Below are 27,816 nucleotides of genomic sequence, written 5' to 3'. Positions count from 1 at the left end.
AGACTGACCATTTTATATCCATCACACCATTACTGTGTCATGTAGGATCATGGGACCATAGAATGGCAGGATTCAACTGAATTCCAATCCAATCTTCTCATTTTACAGATGAAGAAATTAAGCTCTACAGTAGCAAGGAAGGACAAATGATCTTCCCAATAAACCGGTAAGATAAACAGGACAAACACTAGTCTCTGCTTTTTACGGAAAGAAACAGGAAAAAATCAGGGAGGAAAAGTAACATTTTTATAGTTGCACACTCTGAGTTAGTGGAAAGACAGGGACCAAAATCCTGAGCCTACCTAGGAGTCCAGATTTATTTTTATTACATCCAAGGATATATCCTATAAGCAAAATATTCCATAATCTATAATCATTTAAAATGTTTACTCCAAGTATTCCAAAATGTGCAGCAATATACTGTCTCACTTACTATAAAATAGGACCTGGCATATTATATACAACAATGTGGCTCAGTAGATATCACTGTTCTAAGAATAGGAAGACCTGAGTTCAAATCCCACTTCTGACAGTGGCTAAGCTATGTAGCCATGTGGCATGTAATAATTGTACATGGTTGTTATGAGGTTCCAAGGAGATACATTTAGAAAAATTACTTTATAAATTGGAAAGCATGCTATAAATGCTAATTTTATGTCAATTGCTGCCCTGGAGATGTGAAACTTTTCAGGGCTCTGATTGATCAGTTTTTTTTTTTTTCCTCTTTCCCATATCTAGGTTTCTACCCTTCTTCCTGGCTGTGTCCATACTGATAAGCCCAATCAACTAATTTTATGTATCATCTCCCATTGTTAGATGGAAGGTCCTCCAGATCAAAGAATGTTTTGCTGAATTCCATTTATATCCTCATGTATAGTCTGAGGCCCATAGGAAGTACTTACTAATCTTTGGACCCAATCTTTGATTTTTTTGGAACAAGGAACTTTCGAGGAGAGGAAGCTCCCTCTATCAATGGAGGTCATTACTTTTGCAATTTACAATCCTGAAAAGCTGTGTAGAATGCATAAACTTAGAAACTGAGATCTTTCTTATGATCATAGTCAAAGAATGTACGTCAAAGATGAGACCTTCCTGACCTCATAGCCAACTCTAATTCTGGCGTAAGGACTATATGACACTGTCTCTCTGCAGTCACACCATCACGAAAGGGTTCTCTTCTGAGGATTAACAATATGAAGTGGGAAAAGGTTGCAGGTAGTTCTGTCAACTGAGAAGTTATCAAAAGCAATAAAGCCTTGCCTTAAGTCAGTGATCAACAAAATGGGAAAAAAATACTAATGTCCCCAGGTCTGGATCGAAACAATGGCAACTCCATTTAGATAAATGCAATAGTTGTAAAGGAGTGACTGTTTGTGGGGGTAGAAGCAAATTTAATCTGGATATATTTGATATCGAGTTGACTTAGTGAGAGAGTCTAGAAAGTAGAGATATAAATGTGCCTCTACCATAGGATATGCATTTTCTGAAGGCAGAAGCTAAGTTCACATGAGCCCTTAGCTGAACTGTATGGGTAGTCAATATAAGTTTGATAACAATGGTGAACATTAAAAAAAGGCATAGATTTGGGAGTCATTGACATAAAGATGGAATTCTCAGACTTTCAATGACTCTTGGAGAGTGAAAAGTGACCAGATCCTCCTTAGGGGAGAGTCATATATGAGGTGGTGATAGTGGTGGGAGAAGAAAGATAGAGAAAATATTTGAAGAAGTATGAGAAGGATTTGGAAGCTGAAGCCCAACTGGACAAGAATTTCAAGGAAGGGGTAGTAGAAGGACATCAAATGAAGAAGAAATTCTAAAAAGATGAAGACAGACATTATAGCCATTGGATATAGCCATTGTAGCCAAACAGCCATGGGATATATCATCTCTAATAAATATTAGGAAGGAAAGAAGGAAACAAGTATTTCTTAAGAACCTTCTCCTATGTGTGTTGTGCAATGATCCAACCATTCTGGAAAGCAATCTGGAACTAGCCCAAAGGGCTATGAAAATTTCATACTCTTTGGCCTAGCAGTGCCATGATTGGATCTGAATCTCAAGGAAATCATGAAGGAGGGAAAAGAACCCATTTGTGCAAAAATGTTTGCAGCAGCTCTTTTTGTGGGAGCAAAGAACTGGAAAAGGAGTGGATGGAGGACTGGCTGAACAAGCTCTGGTACATGAAGGTAATGGATTATTATTATTTTATAAAAATGATGAACAAGCTGATTTTTAGAAAGGCCTGGAAAGATTTACATGAACTGCTGCTGAGTGGAACAAGCAGAACCAGGAATACATTGTACACAAAAATAACAAGAATGTATAATAATCAACTATGAAAGGCTTGGTTCTTCCCTTGTGGTTTGGTGATCCAAAGCAATCCCAATAGACTTTGAACAGAAAATGCCATCTGTATCCAGAAAAAAATCTAAGAAGACTGAATGTAAATCAGCATATGCTATATTCACTTCTTTTTTTCCTATTTTTCTCTTTCCCTTGGTTTTTCCCTTTTGATCTCATTTTTATCCCCCAACATGATTCATAAAGGAATGTGCATTAAAAATAAATACATTTACTACCATAAAAAAAATACCTATTATGTGTCAGGCACTGAGCTAAGTGCTTTAAAAATATTATCTTATTTGGTCTTCACAACAACCTTGTGAGGATTGGTGCTATTAAGATCCCCATCTTATAGGTGAAAAAACTTAGATAAAGGTTGATTTGCCCAGGTCACAAATTTAGTAAATGTCTAAGGCCAGATTTGAATCTGGGTATTGTTGACTGTAGGCACAGCAATTGCTCCTCTGGGCCACTTAGCTGCACCTGATATCATTGTTTATTTGCTGCTAATGCAGACTATTGCCTCACTTTCAATCCTATTTTGACCCCAATATCAACTGTTTAAATTTTTTCTTTTCCTTTAATGTCTAATTTTTGAATCTCTTTTAAGAAGTCGAGCCTGACTCTACCAGCTGCAAAGGATCTCTACATTTATCAACATTTTCAAAGCATTTTGTCTGGACTTCCTCAACTTTCTGTATAACTCTTCTACTGTACTTAGCTATGTGCATGTAATAGGCTCCTTATTCTAAATACCTGCAAGGAGGAGACAGCATTTTGCTCTCTCTATAAACTCAGTACCTTATATGGTTATCTTTTCCATGGTGTGTGTTTATTAAATGTCGAGTTGAATTTGTTTATGGCAAATAAACAATGTGACAAAGAGGCACAAGTGGAGAGAAAATCTGGCCCAGACTCAGATTTGAATATCACTTCAAATCCAGAAATTTAGCAGTGGGATTCTGATATTTACTTGTTGTGTGACTCATTTAAATTTGTTTTGGCATCTGTAAAATGATGATAATAAAGTTTGTGGAAGAAAAACATTGTCTATAAAAACAGAAACTATAATCATTGATCCGGGGATGGCCTTTTCTTTTTGATCTCTGCCTCACCTCAAACACGATGATGAAGGCCAAGCGAGCCGCAAGGACGTGCCAAAATTGCAAGGTTAATTCATACGAGTTGTTACTCCACGGTGGGGCTCTGTAGTCTCGATACCTGAAATCCACAAAACCAAGGAGCATGAAGTACAGAGGAGAGAGTGGACAGGCCTGAAAGGTTTCCAATTTTCAAAAGGTTCAAAGCCAAACCATTCAAAAGGCTTCATTAGGTTACCGGGAGGAAGGAGGAGGAAGGCAAAACATAATGGAAAACTAGAAAGAGCCCAAAATAGATACCTGCAGTAACCGGATTGCCCCGTGCCAAGTTCACTTAGGTCAAACACTGATAAACTGCTGTTGACGTATCCTTTTAAACACCTGGAAGAAACAAAGGAAAATTAAATTATTTAATTTATATACACATAGTAGGTACTTTGTGGGTCTTCACTGTTTTGAGTAAGAATGAGAATCAGTGGGAATTGTGAGAGAGGGAGAAATAAATCTCTAACTACTAAGGAGTACAGCAGAGAGGGAGGTGGGAACAGTAAGATTTGACAATTTTTTTCCCCAGGAAAATATATTTTAAGTGGCCACTATCATCACCATCATCATCATCATCATCATCAACATCATCAACAACAAATAACAATACTTATATAGCTGTTTATGATTTATGAAGCACTTTAAAAAGTTTTCATTATATCCTTATAACCATGGGAAGTCAGTGCTATAATTCCCCTATTTTAAAGATGAAGAAAAAGAGATTAAGTGAGTTTCCCAGAGTCATCTAGCTAATAAGTGTCTGAGGACAAATTTGAACTAAGTCTTTTTGACTCCAAATCAAGGATCTTATCCCAGGGGTCCTCAAACTTTTTAAATAAGGGGCCAGTTCACTGTCCCTCAGACTGTTGGAAAAACAAAAACTTTGTTTTGTGGGCCTTTAAATAAAGAAACTTCATAGCCCTGGGTGAGGGGGATAATCGTCCTCAGCTGCCGCATCTGGCCCACGGCCTTAGTTTGAGGAAACTTATCCTGCTTATCCACTTGACCACTCAGCTATCTATAAAGAGGAAAAGAGATATGGGATAAGAGTAAGGTATATATAGGGAAGCCTACAATAGGATATGGAAAATATGAGCATGTCTTCCCTGTAAAGAGCCTAAGATTTTTGTTTAAACTCTGGTTAGGCAACTATGGGAAAATCCCTGAACCACTCTAAGTCTCAGATTCCTCATCTGTAAAATGGGAATAATAATACTTATTCTAATTATTTTAGTGAGTTTTCCAAAATACTTAATCTGTATTAGGAATGTACTCTATAAAGAGTAGAATAATATAGTTATGTCTTTATCTATGTATCTAGATACATATGCAAATTATTACTTATATTTTAATAGGCATTATTGCCATCTACCCTTTTTACAGCTATAGTTTAGCTATATTAGGACTTGCATCTGACCAACATGATTTGTAGGCATTTAAGTCAATGCATGGTACAATGGCAAGAATGCCGAATAAAGAGTATCAGGGCCTGAGTTCTAATCCCAGATCTACCTGTCTGATACTGATTATTATCGGTGTGACCTTGGGCAACCTATTTCCACTTTCAGATCCTCAGTTTCCTCATCTATATAGAAAGAGGGCTGGTCTAAGTGACTCTAACATCTCTTCTACCTCCAAATCTCTTATCAAATAATCCTATATTCACTGAAGCAAAGTTGGAATTCAGAGCAAAAGGAATTTTTGAGGGCTACAGCAATAAGAGAAGGTTGCCCAAAGGACTGATATCCAATGAGTCCTTAAGTGATGTGTAGAATTTAGGCAGGAAGATGGGTCAGGAGGGTTTTTCAAGTAGCAAATGGTTGAGAATTTGATTTCAGACCCATCATTTACAGGTAAGCTAATGCAGATCTTGGAACTTTGGATATTTGATGGGTACGAGCATGCAGAATCAAATTTTGTCAGCACAATGAATAAGCTGGGTAAAACAGTTTATCCATTTGAAAAATCATATTTTGTTTTCCTTCTAATTGAACCTTAACACAATTTTTAACAATTTAAAAAAGTTTGAGTTCCAAATTGTATACCTCTTTCCTTTCTTTCCCTTCCTTCTCCTAGAGATATAGGTTAGATGTGTAGAATTATGTAAAACATTTCCATATTAGTCATTTTGTAGAAGAAAAAAAGAATAAAAAATGAAAAAAGTGAAATATAGTATACTTTAGTCTGTATTCATTTAATATCAGTTCTTTTTCTGGAGGTGGGTAGCATATTTTGTTATTAATCTTTTGGGATCCTCTTGGATGTTTGTATTGTTGAGAACAGCTAAGTCATTCACAATTCTTTATTGTTGCTAGTACTGTGTACAATGTTCTCCTGATCCAGTTCACTTCACTATGTATCAGTTCATGTAAATCTTTCCAAGTTTTTCTAAAATCATCCTGTTTATCATTTCTTATAGCACAATAATATTCCATCATGACTTGCTCTGTCATTCTCCAACTGATGGGCATCCTCTCAACTTCCAATTCTTAGAAACCACAAAAGGATCTGCTATTGCCATTTTTATACAAGTAGGTCCTTTTCCGTTCTTTAAGTTTTTCCATTTTTACTGACTAAATAGATCATCCTCCTAAAATGTTACTTCTACTAATGTTTTTACTACAGTTTTAATTCCAGGGTAGTACTTGTTACTCAGAAGGCTAAATTACTACTACTACAAATACGACTATGACTATGACTACTACCACTACTACTACTAGCATTTATAAAGAGTCTAAGATTTTGTTTAATTTTTTTTTATTTTTCCCATTTTAAAAACAATTATTTTTACATTTGTTTTTACACTTTCAGTTCCAGATTCTCTCCCTTATTCCCACTTTTATCACCATTGTGAAAGCACATGTGAAATTATACAAAACATTTCCACAAAAATCATGTTGTAAAAGAAAACATAGATCTCCCCCCCCAAAAAAAAAGAAAAAAAATTCAAGAAAAATAAAGTTAAAAATGGCATGCTTTAATTTGTATTTAGACACAATCAGTTTTTTGAGTATGGATTTTTCATTATAAGTCCTTAAGAATATTGAATTCAAGAATTTCATGCCAGATTCCTAGAAATGAACGATTCTAGATCAGAGGCAAGGATTAAATATACAACAATGGAATAAATAATTGTGAAGCATCTACTACATAAAAGGCATAGTACAAGGCATTGGGGGGGGGGATACAAAGCAAAATTCCATATTCTGGAGGACAGTCAGGGATCTGTTGCTGAGAATAGCAGTCATCTACAGCTGATCATGTGACAACAATTCTATTACTTTGCACACCATACATTTCACTTTGCTTGAGTACATGGTTTTTCTGAGGGCATACTGCACATCATTTCCCATAGAATAATAATATTCCATCATAATCACAAACCACAATTTATTCAGCCATTCCCCAATCTTTCTCTTTCTCCTCTCCCTTAATTTGATCACTGTGACTATAATTATGTGATTTATCTATTGTTATATTGTTCAAGCTAAGTATTAGGAGCAGATTCTGAATCCAGAGCATCCTGACTCCAATACCAGCACTGTTCCAGACTTGAAAAAAAATTAAACTTGGCAGACTAGATAGAATGAGGAAAGAAGGTCTGGATATCAGGAGTAGTCCATATATCCCCAAATGGGAAATAACAGTTACATATTGGGTACCACTGTTTAGCCACTAGATGGCAGTAGGTTCCAATTTAATAAATCCAATAGGCGCTGAATAATTTTGGCAAAAAAAAAAATGCTAGTTATATTATATATATATATATATATATATATATAATTATATTTTAAATTATATTTTAAAAATTATCCAGCCTTATGATTACTAAGTGTTTTACATCCATTAAATTCTATGATTTAAAAAAATAATGATGTATTTTGTTTTTACATCACATTTTGTAGATCTTTGTATGAAAGATCAATTGTAACCAAGTTGAACAGTTAAGTAAAACTAGCAACAATAGTGTGCCCTCATCTGAAAATGCGTGCAACATTTCATATCTATAGCACTCATACATTTCTATTAAAAATTAGAGAAATTTTGAGTTCAAATCTTGTCTCAGACACTTAATACTTCCTAGTTGTGTGATCCTAGGCAAATCACTTAACCCCAAGTGCCTCAGCAAAAAGCAAAAAAAAAAGAAAAAGAAAAAGAAAAAAAATAGAAATTTATGTTTTCTTCTTCCTATACCCCAAATAAACAGAATAAAAAAAAAAAAACAAATTTCTTGTAACAAATAGACATGATCAAGAAAAAAATTCTAACTCAAATATATAATTTGTATATATGTATACATATGCATTAAATATGTAAATATATATATATATATATTATATATATATATATGTGTGTGTGTATCTAGATGGATATACATACATACACACAATTCTACAGCATCAATACATCACTCCTCTGGCATGAATAGTACCCCATGGTACCTTAGAATTAGAAGTGGTCCTTATATCAAACCTAGTTTTATTATTTGTTTGTCTTTTGTTTTTACTGTTCTCTAAGATAATTTTTACAGTTTTATTCTTGCATAAATTTTTCTCTTGATTCCGCTCATTTCATTCTTCATTAGTTGATAAAGGTTCTCATTTTTATTATATTAGTGACAGAATTGAAATAATTCTTCTAGTTATGTTTATTTCTCAATGAATCAGTTTATTATAAACCACCCAAGGCTTTCTGAAATCATCCATTTTCTCATTCTTATCACATATAAGTATTTCTTTCCTGTGATCCTGGCATTGACACAATATGCTCCTGTCTTAGCTGACTGCAGCCCTTCCTCATTTCTATTTCTATGGAACAAGCTGCCCACAGTAACAATATTTCACCTAACATTTGATCCCACCTGTCTAGGCTGCTCATGTATCACTGTGGGTACTGTGCAAAATTACAGACCCTAACATCCATCTATCTACCATGGTTCCATTATCCATAGAAAGATGCGATTGGGTTTGCAACCTTACCTTTCTTGACTGTATCCTTGACCTTTACATGGGCCATATCTGAATGCATAGACAAAGCGTGGAATGTAATCAGAAGTGATGGCAATCACAAATGCATTGGTGATTACAGCTAATACACCGATTCCTTCAAGAATCCCATACCAGATTCCTAGAAAGGAAAGATTCTAGATCAGAGGCAAGCATTACATATACAACAATGGAACAAATAATTATGAAGCATCTTCTACATAAAAGGCATGGTGCAAGGCATTGCAGGGAGGGGATACAAAGCAAAATTCAAACATCCATTTCTTTCAAGGAGTTTGTATTCTTTTGGGAGGCACAATACATAGAGGGACAATGCTATAGATTAGAGAAAAATCTAAATTTAGTATCAGAGGACCTGCTTCTGATACTTAGCATCTGTCTGACCCTGGATAAGTCACAATTTTCCTGGACTTCAGTTTCCTAATTGATAAACTGAGAATGTTGGACTAAAGACAGAATTGTTGTGGGGATCCAAAAAGATAATAATTGTAAAGTTCTTATTATAATGCTTGACCCATAATAAGTATCATATTGATGTTATTGTTGCTATTTCATTATTTTTATTATCTTTATTATTACTATTATATATCTAGATATATATCTATTATGTTACTATTATATATCTACTTACATAATATATATAATGTGCTATTATGTATACATATATATATATGTAAATGATTAATATCTACCTTAGTTGAAATAACATGGATCCAAGGGAGAGGTAGGAGGCAACATGTGCCAGGAGGATCAAACCACCCTTGACCACCATTTCCCCTCAGACTCTGGGGACAGCCCAGGACCCTGAAGCTGAGAATTTTGAGATCAGCAGCATTTCTAGCTCAGTGCTCCCAGGCTTCATCTTGGGAAGCAAATTCTGTGGAGATTCAGCATGGCAACTTCTCCCTCACATTCTTCACTAAGAGCTACTGAAGACCCAGAAAAGAAAGTTCTGGCCTTGGTACTGTGAAATGGTTCCATATCAGAAAATAAATATAATTTCATGAGTAGAAATGACACCCAAGAGGAAACATTATCATCTGCTTTGCTGCTGCGGTCTAAAGAATATGGAACTTTTCCAGCCAATTCACAGCTGACATCTTCCATATGCATTATCTCACCTACTAGAATGTAAGCTCCCTGAGAGAGACTGTCTTATTTTTCTATTTTTGTATCTCAGTGCATGAAAGTGACCAATAATTACTTTTTTTTCAATGACTTATTGATTCATTCTCCCAGGAAGTAATATGTTAATCCATTAGCAATGAAGAGGCAGCCATGTGCTAGACTCTGTACCATGAGTTGGGGAACAGAAAGGCAAAAAGTCTCTGCTTTGAAATAAGTTACAGTCTAAAGAGGGAGAAGACATGCAAGCAATCCCTGGTATAAACAAATATTGTCACTTCAATCATTTTTGACCCTTTGGGACTATATTTTGCTGAAGTGGTCTGCCATTTCCTTCTTTAGTTCATTTTACAGATGAGTAAACTGAGGCAAACAGTGCTCAGGATCACACTGGATCACACGGAGGTTGTATTTGAACTCATCAAAATAAGTATTTTTGACCCCAGGACTAATACTTTTCTACTGAGCCTCTTAGCTGCCCTATAACAAATATATTTAGAATAAATAGGAGAGATAAGAGCAAAAGTACTAGCATTAAGGACTGAAGAAGGTAGGACTTTAATTGGGAATTAAAGGAAGCCAGGGAAGCCCAGAGGCAAAGTTGAACAGGCAGAGAATTCCAGACCTGGGAGATAAGCAAAAATACCTGGAATTGCTAATTGAAGTGTTTTGCTTAAGGAATAAAGAGTAAGGAAGTCCTACAGAAAACTGCTTTGGGGGTGAGATGTATGAAGACTGGAAGAGTAGGAAGGGGGCAGGTTGTGAAGGACTTTACACGCTAAAAAAGGATTTGACATTTAATCCTAGAGGTAAGGAGAATTTGAGTAAAGGGGGTGATATGGTCAAATCTTTAGAAAGGTCATTCATACAACTTAAAGGAGGGTGAAGGGGAAAGAGGAGAGAATTGAGAATTGATCAGCTAAATCTATTCCCCATTTCTGTCATACTGCTTTCCAATTTTCCCCACAATTTTTTTTTAACTAAAGTAAGAAATCTTATCCCCAAAATTCAATTCTTTGCATTTATCAAATACAATGTTATAATATTTATTGGTCTAGTGGTGTTCATCTCTAGAGTGAGGTAGGGGAGAAAGAAAAAAAAAAAAAGGAAGTGAAAGAAATTTATATGATAACTTTGCAATAGTTTAAAAAGTAGGTAGCACATAATAGAGTTACTATTTCATGTGCAATCATTTTTTTTTTTTATACTATGTTTAGCCATTCAGCTAAATATATTTTACTTTACTTTTCTCTCTGGAAACAATTCCTCCTCTCTGCAGACCTTGTTATCCCCTTGAATCAGGCTGTCAACACTTCACATTTTTTTTTTTACTTTTTTATTTTCAATTTATGAAATAATTTTTAAAACATTTTTATTTTCAATTTATGAAAAATGTGGAAAATTATTTCCATAATGTAGAATAAAAAGGATGATTGCATACAAAACTACAAATCTATAATATGCAACTTGCTATAAGGCAAATTTTGGGGAGGGAACTCTATTTAATAGACAGAAGAAAATAAGATATAGCAATATAAAAACACAAGAATTCAAGATGTCAGACAGCTATCTACTTTTTGGTGATCTGCTCCACATTGCAATTAATTCTAGTACCTTTCTTCTGTTGGTTATCTCCAATTTTTATCCTGCATGTATCTGGTTTATACATGGATGTATGTGGCCTCTTCATTAGACTGGGAACTCCTTGAGAACGGAGATTGCCATTTGTCTTTCTTTTATTTCCTTAGAATTTGACACAGTACCTGGCACATAGTATGTGCTTAATAAATACTTATCAGTTGATTGCCTAGACAGCAGTGGATAGAGTGTTGATCCTGGAGTCAGGAGGATCTGAATTTAAATCTGGCCTCAGACACTTAAGGCTGCCTAGCTGTGTGACCCTGGGCAAGTCACAACTCCAATTGCCTCACAAAAGTAAGTGGCAAGGAAGAAATCTGAATAGAAAGCTCTAAGTTTCCAGCCACTTTGCTTTCTGACTGGCCACCCTTTGTGGTGAGCTAGTCTTAATCTGTTCAAAATTGTAGACATCACTAAAGAAGAAAAAAAAATGAGATTTTTCACAATTCCAAGTTTTTATTGAATGATAGGATGCTAGACTCTGAGATTTCATGCTGGAAAGGATCTCACACAGAACTCCTTAAATTTTGTTGTCACTAAAGCCATTTGGCAATATGGTAAAGCCTAGAGACTACTCAGAATAATGTTGTTGAATGTATGAAATAATTTTGGTTGTTGTTCAGTCATTTCAGGAGTGATTGACTTTCCATGAACCCATTTAGGATTTTCATGACAAAGATACTGGAGTAGTCTATTATTTCCTTCTCCAGCTCATATTACAGATGAGAAAACTGAGGCAAACAGAGTTAAGTGTCTTGCCCAGAATCACAGGTCTACTATCTGTGGTTAGATTTGAACTCAGGTCTTTCTGCCTCTAAGCTGAGCATCTCTCCACTGTGTCACCTCGCTGAGATATTTGAAGATACCTATTGGGCTCTTTCCCAGCTTCTTACTCATATGGGCCTCTCCCTACACAAGGCTGTCTTTGCCTCAAGAAAATCGGATTGTCCAATTCTCCAATCCATTGCAGTTACAACTGATATAACTGAGATCTAGCGATTATAAGTGTTTTGCCCAACATCATACAGATAGTGTTAATACAGTCAGGACATGAACCTTATTTCATGAGATAAGCAAGGATGAGAATGCTTTCAGTATCAACATTATAGGATTGTTATAAGAAAAGACATATCTAAACTTTTATAAGTCCTATGGAAATGTGAACTGCTATTGTGCTTATTAAAATTTCATTTTTCATCTTTTTTGATATAATTCAGATATAACTGATCCTATTCAGGGGTCCTCAAACTGTGGCCCGCGGGCCAGATGCAGCAACTTTGGACGATTATCTCCCTCACCCAGGGCTTTGAAGTTTCTTTATTTAAAGGCCCACAAAACAAAGTTTTTGTTTTTACTCTAGTCCGGCCCTCCAACAGTCTGAGGGACAGTGAACTGGCCCCCTATTTAAAAAGTTTGAGGACCCCTGCTATATAGAATATAGAATATAGCATATAGAATAACTAGTTATTTTAACAGAACATAATCCCTCCAATGGGAAGCAAGCTCATCTTTTGCAACCTTGCAAAATATCTCTGAGACTACTTTTGTAGGAGATTAGATGACGGAAGTAACATCATTCTGTTCCTATTTTTTCAAATACTTCTCAATGTTTTGAAACTTTTACATTTTATATAGTTTAGATATTGTGAATATTTGATACAAAGGTATATCAAAATGACTTGCCTATTCTACTGAGAAACAAACAACCACAAAAAACTTTTGTTTTTTTGTGGATCAGGGTCAAATATTTGTAGATAACTTTTTTTTTCTGTGATAATATTGTAATTTTATGGATCAGGGCCAGATAGTTGTAGATAACTATTTTTTTCTGTGATAATATTGTAATTCTGGTATAGTCTATTTATTGCATTCTCATGGAGAGTTTGGGGTTTGTATTTGTAGCATAAGGATTTTTTGTCTGTTAGTTTGTGGAAGCAAGCAAGCTGTGATATGTAATTCCAGTTACTAGTTTATGTCTTGCTAGGTATATAGTAGATGCTAAATGTTCCCATCCTGTGATGGTGTGTAGGGCTATTTCTGCCATTTCCTTTTATTAATTGTGTTAATAAATCCAGATTCCTTAAGCATAATCCTTTTAAAATTTAAAATAGCCCGAATTTTCTTTAAAAAAAAAATCCTCTACTGGAAAAACCAACTCTGCTATTTGTTCCATATATTGTCGGTTGAGTCGACAAGGTGTTGTCCATGGAGGGCTTTTAAATTCCACTCTTGGAGCATAGCTGTTAGGCAGATGTAACCTCCAGGCAGAGATAAGATATTTTCAGTGATACCCAGGGTTATACTTAAGGAACTGCCAGTAACACTCAACACATTCAATGATGTGTAAATGCCCTTTGAAGGAATGTCCACTTCTTTCTCAAATATTTATATGATTTTGACATCTCATTATTATTATTATTATTGGAATTTGATACTTTAGTTATTTACAGATTTAACTCTCTTTGGAATATGCTCATGGACAACAATGTGCTTGGACAGTGGATGGAATCTTTTACTTTTTGACATGTCAAAGGCTGGCAGAGACAAGAGCTACTTAGCACATTCTGCAAAAGGACAATTTCAACACGGGCAGTAGCCATTCGGTTGGCAGACTCTAGTAGCTATTTACCAGAGATGTTGATCATACTTTCTTTCTTTTCATACTTGGGGGCTCAAGTCGATAGTGATTTGTGGAGATACGGGTGAAGGTTTGTGTCTAACCTTACACACTCACCTATGTTGGTCGCCCTTGCAGGCAAAGGTCTTCTCCACTGAGTGACAAATTTGTAGGCATCCAGTCGGATTTCAATGATGTTGTTCATCAAGGCCAGGAGTGGGGCCAAAGGAAAAGCTGCCACAAAGATGGTGACAAATCCAAACTGTAAAACTGTACAAAGGAAAAAAAGGATCAGATCAGGGAGAGCTGTGGAAAATACATGGAATCAGTCTGACATAGCTTAAGCACTACAGGGGGAAGAGATCTTAGATACTATCTCAGAACATGCTTCTCAAACCATGGGTTAAGGATCTCTCAGAGATTATATACTCATTGCAGAAGGCCCACAGATACTCAGATGCACCTAGCTTTGTCACTTTGGCTATTACCTGCAAAGGGCCCACAGACACGCAGATGCACCTAGCTTTGTCACTTTGGCTATTACCTGCAAAGGGCCCACAGACACTCAGATGCACCTAGCTTTGTCACTTTACCTCCGACAAAAAGTAGAGCATGGCTCAGCATTACATTGACATCATCTAAATGGATATGCACACAAAAAGCAATGCAGGTGAACATTATTCATGTATGTTTATTTTGGAGATACACATTGATATTTATAAACAATATATATATATATATATATATATATTCAGGCATAGACCTATATATATGTGTATACACATATGTATATACATATATATTTATGCATGTAGATATGTCTTCTTAGACATAAATGTGTTCTGTCTATATTGAGGACTCCTTTGTACTTAGTATAAAAAATTCCACAAGCACGTTTATTTCTCTTGTAATAAACACAGTTTTTACTCAAGTTTTATGGAACAGACTTCTGATGAATATAAATAATGTGTATATGTGTGTGTTTGTGAATATTCATGCATGTATATTTTTGTGTATATATGTGTATTGAACTATATATTTATATAATATTTCAATAATGAAAAGAATTCCAAATATGAAAATTCTTTCTGCATATACAAAATGTATGTGCCCTTTTCCCTATCAGAATCTGAGCTCCTTGAGTACAGAGACTCTCCTCCTTTTCTATTTGAATCCTGAGGAATTAACAGATTGTTTTGTACATATTAAGCACTTAAAAATACTTTTCATTCATTCATTCATTCATTTGACATGCATCTGTAAAGTAAAATCATAGCTTAGGAGGTTAAATGGGCCAAGAAGGGCCCATGGTCACAAAAGCAGTGTAGGAGAAAGGAAGGATTTGAAACAAAATCTTCTTGACTTCTCCATCTATTCTTCCAGGTGAAGGATCAGACTATCAAGAAAGACTCTAGCAAGAATCTTGTAAGCAATAACTAATAGAGAGACCTTCCCACTCCCCTTCTCCCTGCCTTAATTGTCACAGGGCAATCTATTCCCTTTGCCTTCACAGAGACATATAGAGACAATTGAGCCGTTGTTGAACTCCGAAAGGATAACCTCCTCTTGCTATATAATCCAGAAAATTTCGGTCATTTTTTTGTATGATCAATGGACACCTCATACTTTGTAAATCTCAGTTGGTGATCTACATGGTGGTCAGAAAAAGCAGCACAAGGATACTCTCAAAGCATCTCTTAAGAACTTTGGAACTGATTGTGCAACATGGGAGGGTCACCTTTATCAGAGAAGGTGCTGCAGAATTGCAGTAGCTCAAAAGAAATGACAGATGCAGACATTCAGAAAATCTTCCCCTAATATTCATACGGACTATTTGTGTGTGACCTGTGGAAGAGTATTCTGACCGTATATTGGTCTGATCAGTCACAGTTGGACACACTGTACTTGAGTAACATAATGGTGTCACTTTGGACCTCTTAGAGAACAAAGGACAACAAACAATCTACTCTGCCAGTTTGCTTCTTGTATAATCATATTGATTTCTTTAGAAAGGTATATGTATATAATACAGAAATGTTAGTAGATGTGATAACAACAACTAATTACTGTGATAGATGTAATATGACATATTATGAACCACAATGTAATGAACCTACAATATAATTATGTGATTGATAAATACAAATTAACTTGTTACTAAATTCTTGATAGTTTTAAAAATAATTCTTTTTTATATTATTATTAATCAACATATGTTGAAAACATGACTATCTTGTGGAGAGTTTGGCTAAAATTTTTAAAAAAGGAATCCTTTTACTCAAAAATTGATTAGGAATTACTAGTCTGGTTCTAGAGGTAACTAAATGTTGCATTGGCTACATTTGTTAGATCTGGCGTCAAGAAGACTCATATATCCAACTTCAGGTACTTAATAGCTGTGTGACACTGGGAATATCACTTGACTTGGTTTTCCTCTCTTCCCTTTGTAAAATGAGCTGGGGAAGGAAATAGAAAACCACTCTTGTATCTCTGACCCAAATGGAATCATGACTAGTTGGACACAATTGAAAAATTAGTGAATAATCACCATAGTCTAATTGAACCCTTTTGATTTTCTGATAAGTAAACTGGGCTGAAGAAGGTTAAATGGCTGCCTTATAATTACATAGTGACATTGATTAAAAGCTTGATACATGGTTATCATCCCAAGATTAAAAAAAAAAAAAAAAAAAGGAAAAAAATAGTTGGATGAGTAGGGATTGGGAACAGATGGACTATAAGAAATACAGGAAGTTTTAGTGGACCATGAGATCCTTAAGGAGCCACCCTTAGATGTTACCTAGTTCCATACTCTCATTTTATGAGGATAAAACTAAGATGCAAAGGCTTAAAATGACTTGACTAAGCCCATTCAATCTGCATATGGCTAGGTTGGAATCTTGATCCTCTGGTTTCAAAAGCAGTGTTCTTTCCATTATACTCCACATGAAATAGCAATAGCTTAAAACAGTTAAACAAAGTTAAAACAAAGACAAATTCTATCATAAGGAGACTCTAAGAAGTAGAGACAGGGCTTGTCATTTCAGCAGTAGGGGAGACTCCTTATATCAATGCATGCTGGCATCTTTTCTCCCTCTCTGACAAAGTTGTTCAGAACACAACAGAGAGATTCAGTTGAAGGTCACATGTTCCAAGAGTAGACCTTAAATTGAGATCTTCCTGGCTTCCAGTTCAGCCCACTATCCACTGTGACAAGCTGTCTCTCAATGTAATCTCAGCCTGCAAAAACTCAAAGGACCAGAATTTCAGAATATTTCAAAGGAACAAGCAAATGTTTGACACTCCTGATCCTTCTGTGGTCTAACAGAACCAGTGTGCAGAATAAGTAATAGCTCCATTATTAGAAGATAATATGCTTTCAGAAAGCCCTATATTCTGCTCCTAATCCGATGCTGAATGTCTCCCATATTGACACTCTATGTATACATCCTTACCCATTTCCAAGTACTCATCTATCAATCCATGGAGATTCATGGGCTGTAGATTCCAATCTTTTTCCCACTGTGGTAACTTCATCACCTGCTCATTCCGTTTAATCTTGTGTTGGGTCCACCAGTTATGGAATAATCTACAAGAGAATACCATGAGACTCTAGAAATCATGTCTAAATAATTATTCAGCTTGGGATAGTGTCCTAGGATATGTGATTCCAGATCTGTTCATGTTCCTGATGGAAGTTGGCCCCAGTGTTCTAGATCCCAGCCCTGATGGTTACCTCCGAGGTCACCATCCCAATTCTGATTCAGGTTTCCCTGGGACCCTGCCTTCTCCAACTGAATCAAGTTCCCTTCACACCCTTTGGGTTCTTCCACTGATCTTCGTGCCATTAAAATATAATTGTTTCTATGATTAACTGAATTTGTGGTACTCCATGGCCTACTTCAGAGTGAATTTTTAATAAGGAGGACCTTTAATATTCTTGCTAGACATACTGACACATGTAATAGTTACTCATTAATGCATTGTATCTCAACCGTGCTCTTCCCCTTCTCTCCAAAAAGAAAAGGTCTTTGAGAACAGGGACTTTTTCATCCTATGAATGTTAATGTGTATCCCCCTTATCCAAAACATTTAATAAATAATTACTGAGTAGGACTGAATCATAGAACTTCTGATGTAGAGTTGGAAGGACCCTCAGGTCAGTTCAAACCTCTCATTTTATAAATGAGGAAACTGAAGATTTATCCTATTAAGTGACTTGCCCAAAGTCAAACTGCACTATAGTATCAGAAAGAGAATTGTAGAGAATATGCTGTTCTACTGCATTACAAGGACAACATAGCAGTTGAGGAAATAAGGGAAAGGAATCCAAATATTGTTTGATGGGGCTGCCTGAGTTTTTTTTTATATCAAGCATTAACAGGACTCTGTGTTCCTCAGTTCAACTACCTTCTAAAACCCAGTTCAGGTAGCTTTGCTCAATTGGTCCATGAGGATTCTATAATACAACTATATTAACGTATGTTGAAAGAATTTATTTTAATGGATGGAACATGATTTGGTTCATTAAAACATTGCCATGTCAGCACCCAAATTACAATTTAAGGGAATGGATAAAAACAGAAATCAATGGGAAACCACATTTCCCCACTGATCTTTCTTTTGTGAAAATAATGGTACCCAAATGTATCTCCAGGTCTGATCCTGTTTGTTTTCTTGTAGGGATGAAATAGCTATTCATTTTTTTCCCCGGAGAAGCCCTTGTAAGATCAGATCCATTGGGTTCATTGAAGACTTAGGAGACCCTCTTTCTTAAAAATGTTTGGCTTCAGGGAAAGTTGCCTGACCTAAATCCAGAATATAAGGTGCTACTTCAAGAAAAACAAATATGCTTACGGGTATCCCAATTCCATAAAGTTGTTCCATGTCTGCTTTAAAACCATGATGACACTCATTTGCAGGCAAAGGTCAATGAGACAGCCGCTGGGATGACACTGAAAAAGAACAATAAATACCTGAATGGGAAAGATGCTCCTTACATCTGGGGACAACATACCTTCTGGGGAGATAGAAAAAGTTTCTGACCCTCTGGGCAGCATTCCCTGAAAGACTAGAGGAGATTAAATCAAGAAATCACAAAATCACAGAGCCAAATGGGACCTAACTAGGCCAACCTGAATTACAAGAAGGATCCCAACTAGAGAAAGCTTCAAGGATGGTCATTGGGAGGCACTGGAACTTTAGACTTAAGAGATGGCAGCCTTCAAATAATGGAAAGGTCATAATGTTGTTGCCATGTACAATGGTCTCACTTCACTTAACATTAGTTCGTGTAAGTCTTTCCAGGCATATCTGAAATCATCCTGCTGATCATTTCTTACAGAACAATAATATTCCATAACATTCATATACATAACTTATGTAGTCATTCTCCAGTTGATGGGTATCCACGCAGTTTCCAGTTCCTTGTCATTACAAAAAAGAGCTGCTTTTTTTTTTTTTTTTTGCACATGTGGGTCCCTTTCCCTCCTTTAAGATCTCTTTCAGATATAAGCCCAGTAGAAACGCTGCTGCATCAAACGGTATATATGGTTTGATAACTTTTTGGGCATAGTTCCATATTGCTCTCCAGAATGGTTAATCAGTTCACAGTTCCACCAACAATGTATCAATATTCCAGGTTTCCCACATCCCCTCCAATATTCATCATTATCTTTTACTGTCATCTTAGCCAATCTGAGAGTTGTGTGAACACACTGGTCTTTAATGGAGAAAGAGCATAATGTAGTGGAAGGGTTACATGACATGGTGTCATTGAATTTGGGATGGAGTCCTGCTTTTCAGATGTTCTTTGTGCCAAGATATCAGGCAGGATTTGGGATCATGCGTCGGAGCCTCTGGGTACTTTGGTATACTCATCCACAAGAATAGAAACAACAACCCTTTTATGATTATAGATTTAAAACTGGAGGGGCCTTTGGAGGCTGTTAGTGTACAACCTTTTTATTTGATAGATGAGGAAACTGAATGAGAAACAAGAAGAAGCTACTAAGCACCTTCTACATACTAAGTGCTGTGCTAAGTTTTAGGAATAGAAATAAAAGGAGAAAGACAGTTCTTGCTCTCAAGTAGAATGAATGGGCAAGACAACTTCAAGAAAAGAACTGAAAGAGAAGAATGGTTAGAGATGAAGGTACTCTCCCTGCCTAGAAAGAAATGTGTGAGCTGCAGAGGATCACATAAATGATGTTCATATCCAGTTATTCAAGCCCATCCAACTCTCTGTGGCCCCATTTGAAGTTTTCTTGGCAAAAATACTAGAATGGTTAGTCATTTTTTTCTCCACCTCCTTTTTACAGAAAAGGAAACTGAGGTAAAGAGGATTATGTAATTTGTCCAGAGACATACAGGTAGTAACTCATAAAAATTTGAACTCCTGGAGATGAGTCTTCCTGATTTCAAGCCCAGTGCTATACCCTCTTTGTCATCTACCTGTCTCCATATAAGTATATAAGATGGAGGTCTTTCTGATACCTTGTTCAACAGCCTAGCCTCTAAACTATACTCTCCCTCCCCTTATAAAGTCTTGGTAGGGAAGAGGCTTTAGAAATAAATATGTAGAAATGTGAATGATAATTAACAATGTACTTGGATTTTAGCTTGGAGGCATTATGATAATGTGGTGAATCTGAGTCCTCTTTTCCAGCTTGGGAAATATCCTGAGGACTTTTTTCTATGAAATGATGATAGTCTCTTTGTTCTCTTCAGCTTTGATCTATTCTTTCATCTTCTTTGCCAAGTCTTAGGCCTCTAAAGGGAGAATAATTAGGACACTAAGAACCTCAGTCTCTTGTCCTGGTGTCATGTGGCTTGATCCTAAAAGCCACACAAGGGAAGAAGCCCGATGATCATTCCTATTGGACAACCCTTGGAGCTACAGAGAATTTTACAGATGAGGACACTGGGTTGTAGAATGCTCAATTTCCCCAGCTAGTAAGTGGCAGGGTTCAGATTTGAACCTATTTGTTCTAACTACAAATTGAGTAATTTTCCATCTACACTGCCATTCTCAGAACTAGTGAGCCAAATTTCCTGTCATTTGGGTCTTTCTACCACAAAATGACAAATACTGATTGATTTATAAGATCGAGAACAATCCTAAGAGGATGGATACTTTTTTTGGAAATGGGGAGGAAGGGAGATCATGAAATATCTGTACCACGGACGCTTGTTCAGAAATGGCAGACTTGTATAGTCTTTGCCTGCAAACTTTACAATGAAGGGCTCAAGGATCTGGGGGCAGTTGAAAGGTGAAGAATACAAAGCAAACATGGAGAAGAAAAGGATGGAGAGAGAACACAAGCCAGTTTATGCCACAGTTTTACCTAGAATGGATTACTGTCCTTCATTTTGTGGCAAAATGAATAAAAAGTGGAATTTGAGATCAAGAAGACCCAAGTTCAAATATAGACATGTAATGACTGTAGGATTTGGGGCAAGCTAATCTTTCTCTTTTTCAATTGCCTCATCTTTCAAAGGGGAATAATAATAGCACCTACCTCCCAAGGTAGCAGTGGGGTTAAAATAACATAATATTTATTAAGCATTTTGGAAGCCTTAAAGTGTTATATAAATGCTATCTATCATCATTCATGATGATGAAAAATAATAACTATACTGTTATATTATTATATTTTAAATATATTAAAATATACTATTAGGATTAACAAACAGACTGAAGGATAGCTATATGGTAGTAATGATTGCAGAATTTTTAATGGCATCATGAAACACTTAGAAATAGTCTCTCTTTTCATCATTAGTTGCCACCATTAAGATGTAGTAAAGCAATAGGTTTAGAATCAGAAAAGAGGTTTGAATGTCATTTTTGACGCTACCTATGTAATCCTGGGATAGTCCCTTAATTCCCCTCAACCTCATTGAGAATGGCTCCTTAAAGCATTTATCAACTGGATATCTCTAAAGCAATTGGGAAGGAAAATCCACCCACTCCCCCAAGATAACCACTCTTCTCCACACCAGATCACTTAAGAGTTGTGACAAAGGATGCCCCCCCACCCCGAGTTCTGGTGCAATGGCCCATGTATGAGTCCTTCCTGCCCCTTTTACAATTTTGGTAAGACATAGAAAATCAATCAGGATGAATAGCTTTGGATGGCTTATGATCTAGATCACATATTACATGACATGATATTACATTATATACATTACATTTCACCCCAAGCTCAGGTCCTTTCTAAACCATCTTTCAAGTCATCCAGATTTACAACCTGCCATCCTAGACTCCTGCCTTTCATTCACCTCACCCACCTAATCAGTTGCCAAATTTTATTGTATTTTAAAAAAAATTCTCTAACATATTTTATAACCACCCCACTCTTTCCACTCAGACACCACCATGGTTCACGATCACATCCACTCTTGTCTGGTAGTCCTACCTACCCCAAATTTCTCCATCATTCACAATCTGCTTAAGTAATTTTCCTAAAGAACATACTTGATCTATCACCCTCTAATAAATAAACCCACGATTCCCCATTATCGCTAGTATCTAAGATAAACACTCATGTTACTAGAAGGCTTTCATAATCTCGCTTCACTTAATTTTTCAAACTTATTTTACATGAATCCTTCTTCTAGCACCCTCTAACCCAGACAAATTAGCTTTCATGCTATTTCTTAAACACAACTAATTTTTCAATTGTTTCATCTTTCAGAGGGAAATAATAGCACCTACCTCCCAAGGTAACAGTGGGGTTAAAATAACATTTTAATAACACAACTTAAGACACAACTAAAAATTCCAAACAAACAAATAAAAAGCAAATAAACAAATAAAAGCAATTAAGATATTTTACCGTCCATTAAGCAGAAGCACATAAAGAAGAAAGGATATATATTTTAAAAGTACTTTATGTTGCACTAACATAAAAAAAAATCACTATTCTTGTTTTTCATTATATAAGATGAGTGAGATGATTTCTATTATATTCATGGGATGTTATGATCTATTATTTGTTGTACTGTGTTCCTTCAATTAAAAAAATGAAGAAAAATTCTGTTTGGCAAATCACATTGATAAAAATAATTTCACTATTAATCAGAGAAATGCAAATTAAGACAACTCTGAGATACCACTACACACCTGTCAGATTGGCTAAGATGACAGGAAAAAATAATGATGAATGTTGGAGGGGATGCAGGAAAACTGGGACACTGATGCATTGTTGGTGGAGTTGTGAATGAATCCAACAATTCTTGAGAGCAATCTGGAATTATGCCCCCAAAGTTATCAAACTGTGCATACCCTTTGACCCAGCAGTGCTACTACGGGGCTTATACCCCAAAGAGATACTAAAGAAGGGAAAGGGACCTGTATGTGCCAAAATGTTTGTGGCAGCCCTGCTTGTAGTGGCTAGAAGCTGGAAAATGAATGGATGCCCATCAATTGGAGAATGGTTGGGTAAATTGTGGTATATGACTGTTATGGAATATTATTGTTCTGTAAGAAATGACCAGCAGGACGAATACAGAGAGGATTGGAGCAACTTACATGAACTGATGCTAAGTGAAATGAACAGAACCAGGAGATCATTATATACTTCAACAACGATACTGTATGAGGATGTATTCTGATGGAAGTGGATTTCTTTACAAAGAGACCTAATTCAGTTTCAATTGATCAATGATGGACAGAAGCAGCTACACCCAAAGAAAGAACACTGGGAAATGAATGTAAACTGTCTGCATTTTTGTTTTTCTTCCCGGGTTATTTTTACCTTCTGAATCCAATTCTCCTATGTAACAAGAGAACTGTTTGGTTCTGCACACATATATTGTATCTAGGATACAATGCGACATACTTAACATATATAGGACTGCTTGCCATCTAGGGGAGGGGGTGGAGGGAGAGAGGGGAAAAATTGGAACAGAAGTGAGTGCAAGGGATAATGTAAAAAAATTACCCTGGCATGGGTTCTGTCAATAAAAAGTTATTATAATAAAAAAAAGAGAAAAAAAATTGAATGATTAATTGCTAACATCTAATTATTATTTACAAGTCTGCCTTAGATCCCAGGATAGGCAGCTAGGTGATGCAGCTGGTGTCAGGCCTGGAGTCAAGAAGACCAGAGTTCAAATTTGACTTTATTGTGTGACCCTGTGCAAATCATTTAAACTTGTTTATTTTAGTTTTCTCAGCTTAAAATGGACCAAAGAAGAAAATGGCAAACCACTCCAATGACAAATCACTTCTTTGTCAAGAAAACTCCAAATGCAATCTTGAAGAGTTTTTCATGGATATGACTGAACAACAATAACTAAGAATAATACAATGACCTTATCTCTTAGAGTGCTTAATTCTGTTTGCTTCATACCCAATAATCTAATACAGATTTGTCTCATTAGATTGGACTGGAACTATGATTTAATTTCCCCTGTGAAGGATCTTTCCTGAGGTTGCATTAGTTTTATTTGCCAACTCCTAGGAAATCTCTAAACTGTTCTTGATTCTAATATTACAGTCAATGTAATAGAGAGGAAAACGCGTGGAATTTGGAGTCTTGGAACTTACATTTAAATCCTGTCTCTAATTCTTAATATCTTCATGATTAGGAGTAAATCACTCACTTCTGGGAGACAGAAGATTCAGTTTTTCCTCTTTGATGTCATGAGTTGACCACTTTCAATGCAATCTGAGGTCCCTTCTAAATTATGACCTCTGGAGGCTAGAAATCTATTTTTGAAGGACACTTTACTTCCTGGATTCTATTTTTCTCCAAGGGATATTCTGATGAACAAATGCCAGAAGGTCTAGCTGTTAGCATCATCTATAATAAAAATTCACATTTATATGGAGATTTAAGACAGAATCACAGAATCAAATCTTTGGAACCAGACCTGAGAAGTCAAGTAGAACAACCCTTTTATTTTACAAATGAGGAGACCTAGGCTCATGGAGATTCAATATCTTGCTCAAGATCTTTAAAGGTACAAGTGACAGGGGTTGGGTATGAGGCCTTTCCTCCCAAAGCTTTTATAAGATAATTAGCACAAACATTATGATCAGCTTTTTATCATTGAGGAAACTGAAGCTAGGAGAGAATAACTAAATTAGTATAGCTAGCACCTAGCTAGGAACCGTCCAAACTGGAATTCAGACCCAGATATCTTAAAGCCCAAGTTCAGTACTTTTTCTATGCACTTCACTATTCCCTCATTTATAATCCTGTAGTTCTTTTTTCTCATGTTAGCCAACTATGTCACCATCAGATGCTCACCTCTTCCAATCTCCATCGGTCAAAAAGTTTATTATATTTTCCTGGACGTCCTGAAAACCTATAAAAATAAAAAAATTCAATTCATTAGAATTAATTGGGAATTCAAAAAAGGTAGAGATTTTTTTAAGAAAGGGTTATTGGCAAAAACCAATTCCCAAATGTCTTGTTTTGGCTTTATTTGTATCAATCAATCAACAAACATGCATTGATTTCTGAAGACTCAAGGAAAATAAAATACAAAAAAAGGAACAATCTCTACTTTCAAGGAACTAACTCAAAACTAATGTAGAAGCTATTTGAGAGCAGAGATGGTTTCATTTTTTATTTGTTTTCTTAGAGTTTAGCACAGTGCAGACTATAGAAACTTAACTGTTTGAAATCAAGTTTGCTTAAAATAAAAGAGAAAGAATGGAAAATTATCAACTGTTTTACTCATATGGGAGCTGTCATCCAGATGTTCTTCTTCGATTCCTAATGTGGATGAGTACTCTCTCTAGTTTTCATGCAAATGTCTGAATGGTTGCCCTGAACCCAGCCATAGACAAAGCCCAGATTTCTCCTTTACTGAGATCTCACAAATAGACCTTTGGCCTCCAGAGATCACATATTTAGAAGGATTTTCAGATGAATTGAAACTGGCCATTTCATGACAGCACTGTCTGCGTTTGTAAAGCTGTTAAAACAACAACAAAAACGGCAGCAACAGTGAAAACAAGACAGGCTTCCACTTGAAGACATATCACTATGTTTATCAGGTGATATACTAGGTATCTGCTATTGTTGTTGTTATCATCCGTCCTTTGCGCTAGAAGACTCCATGACATCAGAGATATGAAATACAGATAAAAAAGATTTAAGTGAGGGAGGTTGTGCAAAGTCACCAGTCTCACTTTTTTTTCCCCAGTCATCTGGGTTCTGTGGAAAGATATATATCAAGGAGACTGGAGATGTACCTGTGTGCAAAGTTATTTGCTATACAAATACAATGAATCCCTGCTTGCAAGGACGGACACAAAGAGACACACAAGGATGAAAAGAAATATACACCATTAGCACTATTCAATTCCTAATCCTAAACATTATCTTGTTCCTAACACGAATATCCTATAATAAAAAGGAAAAGATTTTTTTTTTACACTAGGGGAGGGTAAGGGAGATAGGGAATGTCAGGAGGAAAGAGACTTTTGCTCCAGATAGAATCACCAGGTGTGTGGAGGTGACTTACCTGCCTAGGAAAAATGCAATGTAGAAGATGGAGCTGTTTAAGTTGACAAATTGAAATAGAAACATCTTCAGGGCATAGCTGTTTTCCCATTCCAATTCTGTTCGAGGCTGTTCTAAAAGGAACAGCAGAGGATGGGTTACATGTACCAATCATGACATGTGCCAGGTGTTAGAATTCTCATCAATTGACATATAGTGGGATATTTGGTAAATTGTAGAGAATCAACTAAAAAACTACTAGAAACAATTAACAACTTTAGCAAAGTTGTAGGGTATAAAATAAAGACACATAAATTACCAGCATTTCTATATATTACCAAAAATGCCTAGCAGTAAGCTAAAAATCCCATTTAAAATAACTTTGAGTGATATAAAATATGTAGGAATCTATTTGCCAAGACAAAGCTAAGAACTATATGAACACAATTACAAAACACCTTTCACACAAAGTTACTTCTAAACAAATGGAAAAATATCACTTGCCCAAGGATAGGCTGAGCTAATATAATAAAATTGATAATTTTACTTAAATTAGTCTTAAACTACCAAAAATTACTTTATGGTACTAGAAAAAATAACAAAAACTCATCTAGAAGAGGTAAAGAATATCAAAGGTAATGGAAAAAAATGCAAAGGAAAGTAGCTTAGCTATTTCAGACCTAAAACTATATTGTAAAGCAGTGGTCATCAAAATCATTTGGTACTAAGAGAGTAATGGATAAGTGAAATAGATTAGGTCCAGAAAATACAAAAGTCAATGACTTTAGTAATCTGTTATGTTATAAACCCAAATACTCTGGCATCTGAGATAAGAACTCAGTATTTGACAAAAATTTCTAGGAAAACTAGAAAATAATATGGCAGAAACTAGGCATTGACCAAGATCTCATATTCTACATTAAGATAAGGTCAAAATGGATTCATGACTTAGACATAATGAGTGATATTATATATCTGTGGAAAAGGGAGTAATCTATGGCCAAACAAGAAATAAAGAAGATTGTAAAATGTGAAATAGATAATTTGGATTACATTAAATTAAAAAAAGTTTTTTGTATTAACAAAACCAATGCAGCCAAGACTAGAAGGAAAGCAGAAAGCTGGCAAACTTTTACAGCTGTGTTTCTGATAAAAGCCTTATTTCTAAAATATATAGAAAACAGAATCAAATTTATAAGAATACAAATCATTCCTAAATTGATCAGTGATCAAAGGGTATAAATAGACACTTTTCAGATGATGAAATTAAAGCCATTTATACTTATGAAAAAAATTCTCTAAATTATTTTTGATTAGAGAAATAAGATACCACTTTACATCTCTCAGATTGCCTAAAATGACAGGATAATAATAAATGTTGGAGGAGATATGGGAAAATTGGGATACTAATACATTGTTAGTAGAGTTGTGAAATGATCCAACCATTTTGGAAAACAATTTGGAAATATGCCCAG

The 27,816-nt window shown here is 35.7% G+C and overlaps 1 protein-coding gene across 4 annotated transcripts in view; it reads right to left on the bottom strand.

Annotated features, from left to right (window-relative positions):
- The window catches only part of ANO3 (anoctamin 3), a 314,333-nt gene that overhangs the window by 5,221 nt on the left and 281,296 nt on the right, over positions 1-27,816 (bottom strand). For all 4 annotated transcript variants that reach the window (XM_031942598.1, XM_031942600.1, XM_031942597.1 and 1 more), the window contains 8 exons: positions 26,364-26,475; positions 25,139-25,196; positions 18,735-18,832; positions 17,333-17,466; positions 13,995-14,147; positions 8,471-8,618; positions 3,747-3,827; positions 3,462-3,567 (listed from right to left, as the gene is read on the bottom strand). In XM_031942598.1, the coding sequence (XP_031798458.1) occupies positions 3,462-3,567; positions 3,747-3,827; positions 8,471-8,618; positions 13,995-14,147; positions 17,333-17,466; positions 18,735-18,832; positions 25,139-25,196; positions 26,364-26,475 (890 nt within the window). The remainder of the gene's footprint in view (positions 1-3,461; positions 3,568-3,746; positions 3,828-8,470; positions 8,619-13,994; positions 14,148-17,332; positions 17,467-18,734; positions 18,833-25,138; positions 25,197-26,363; positions 26,476-27,816) is intronic.

The sequence above is a fragment of the Sarcophilus harrisii genome, chromosome 6, assembly GCF_902635505.1.
Source record: "Sarcophilus harrisii chromosome 6, mSarHar1.11, whole genome shotgun sequence".
NCBI lineage: Eukaryota > Metazoa > Chordata > Mammalia > Dasyuromorphia > Dasyuridae > Sarcophilus > Sarcophilus harrisii.
The sequence above is the reverse complement of the archived record's forward strand: the minus strand, read 5'-3'. Positions and strand labels throughout refer to the sequence as shown.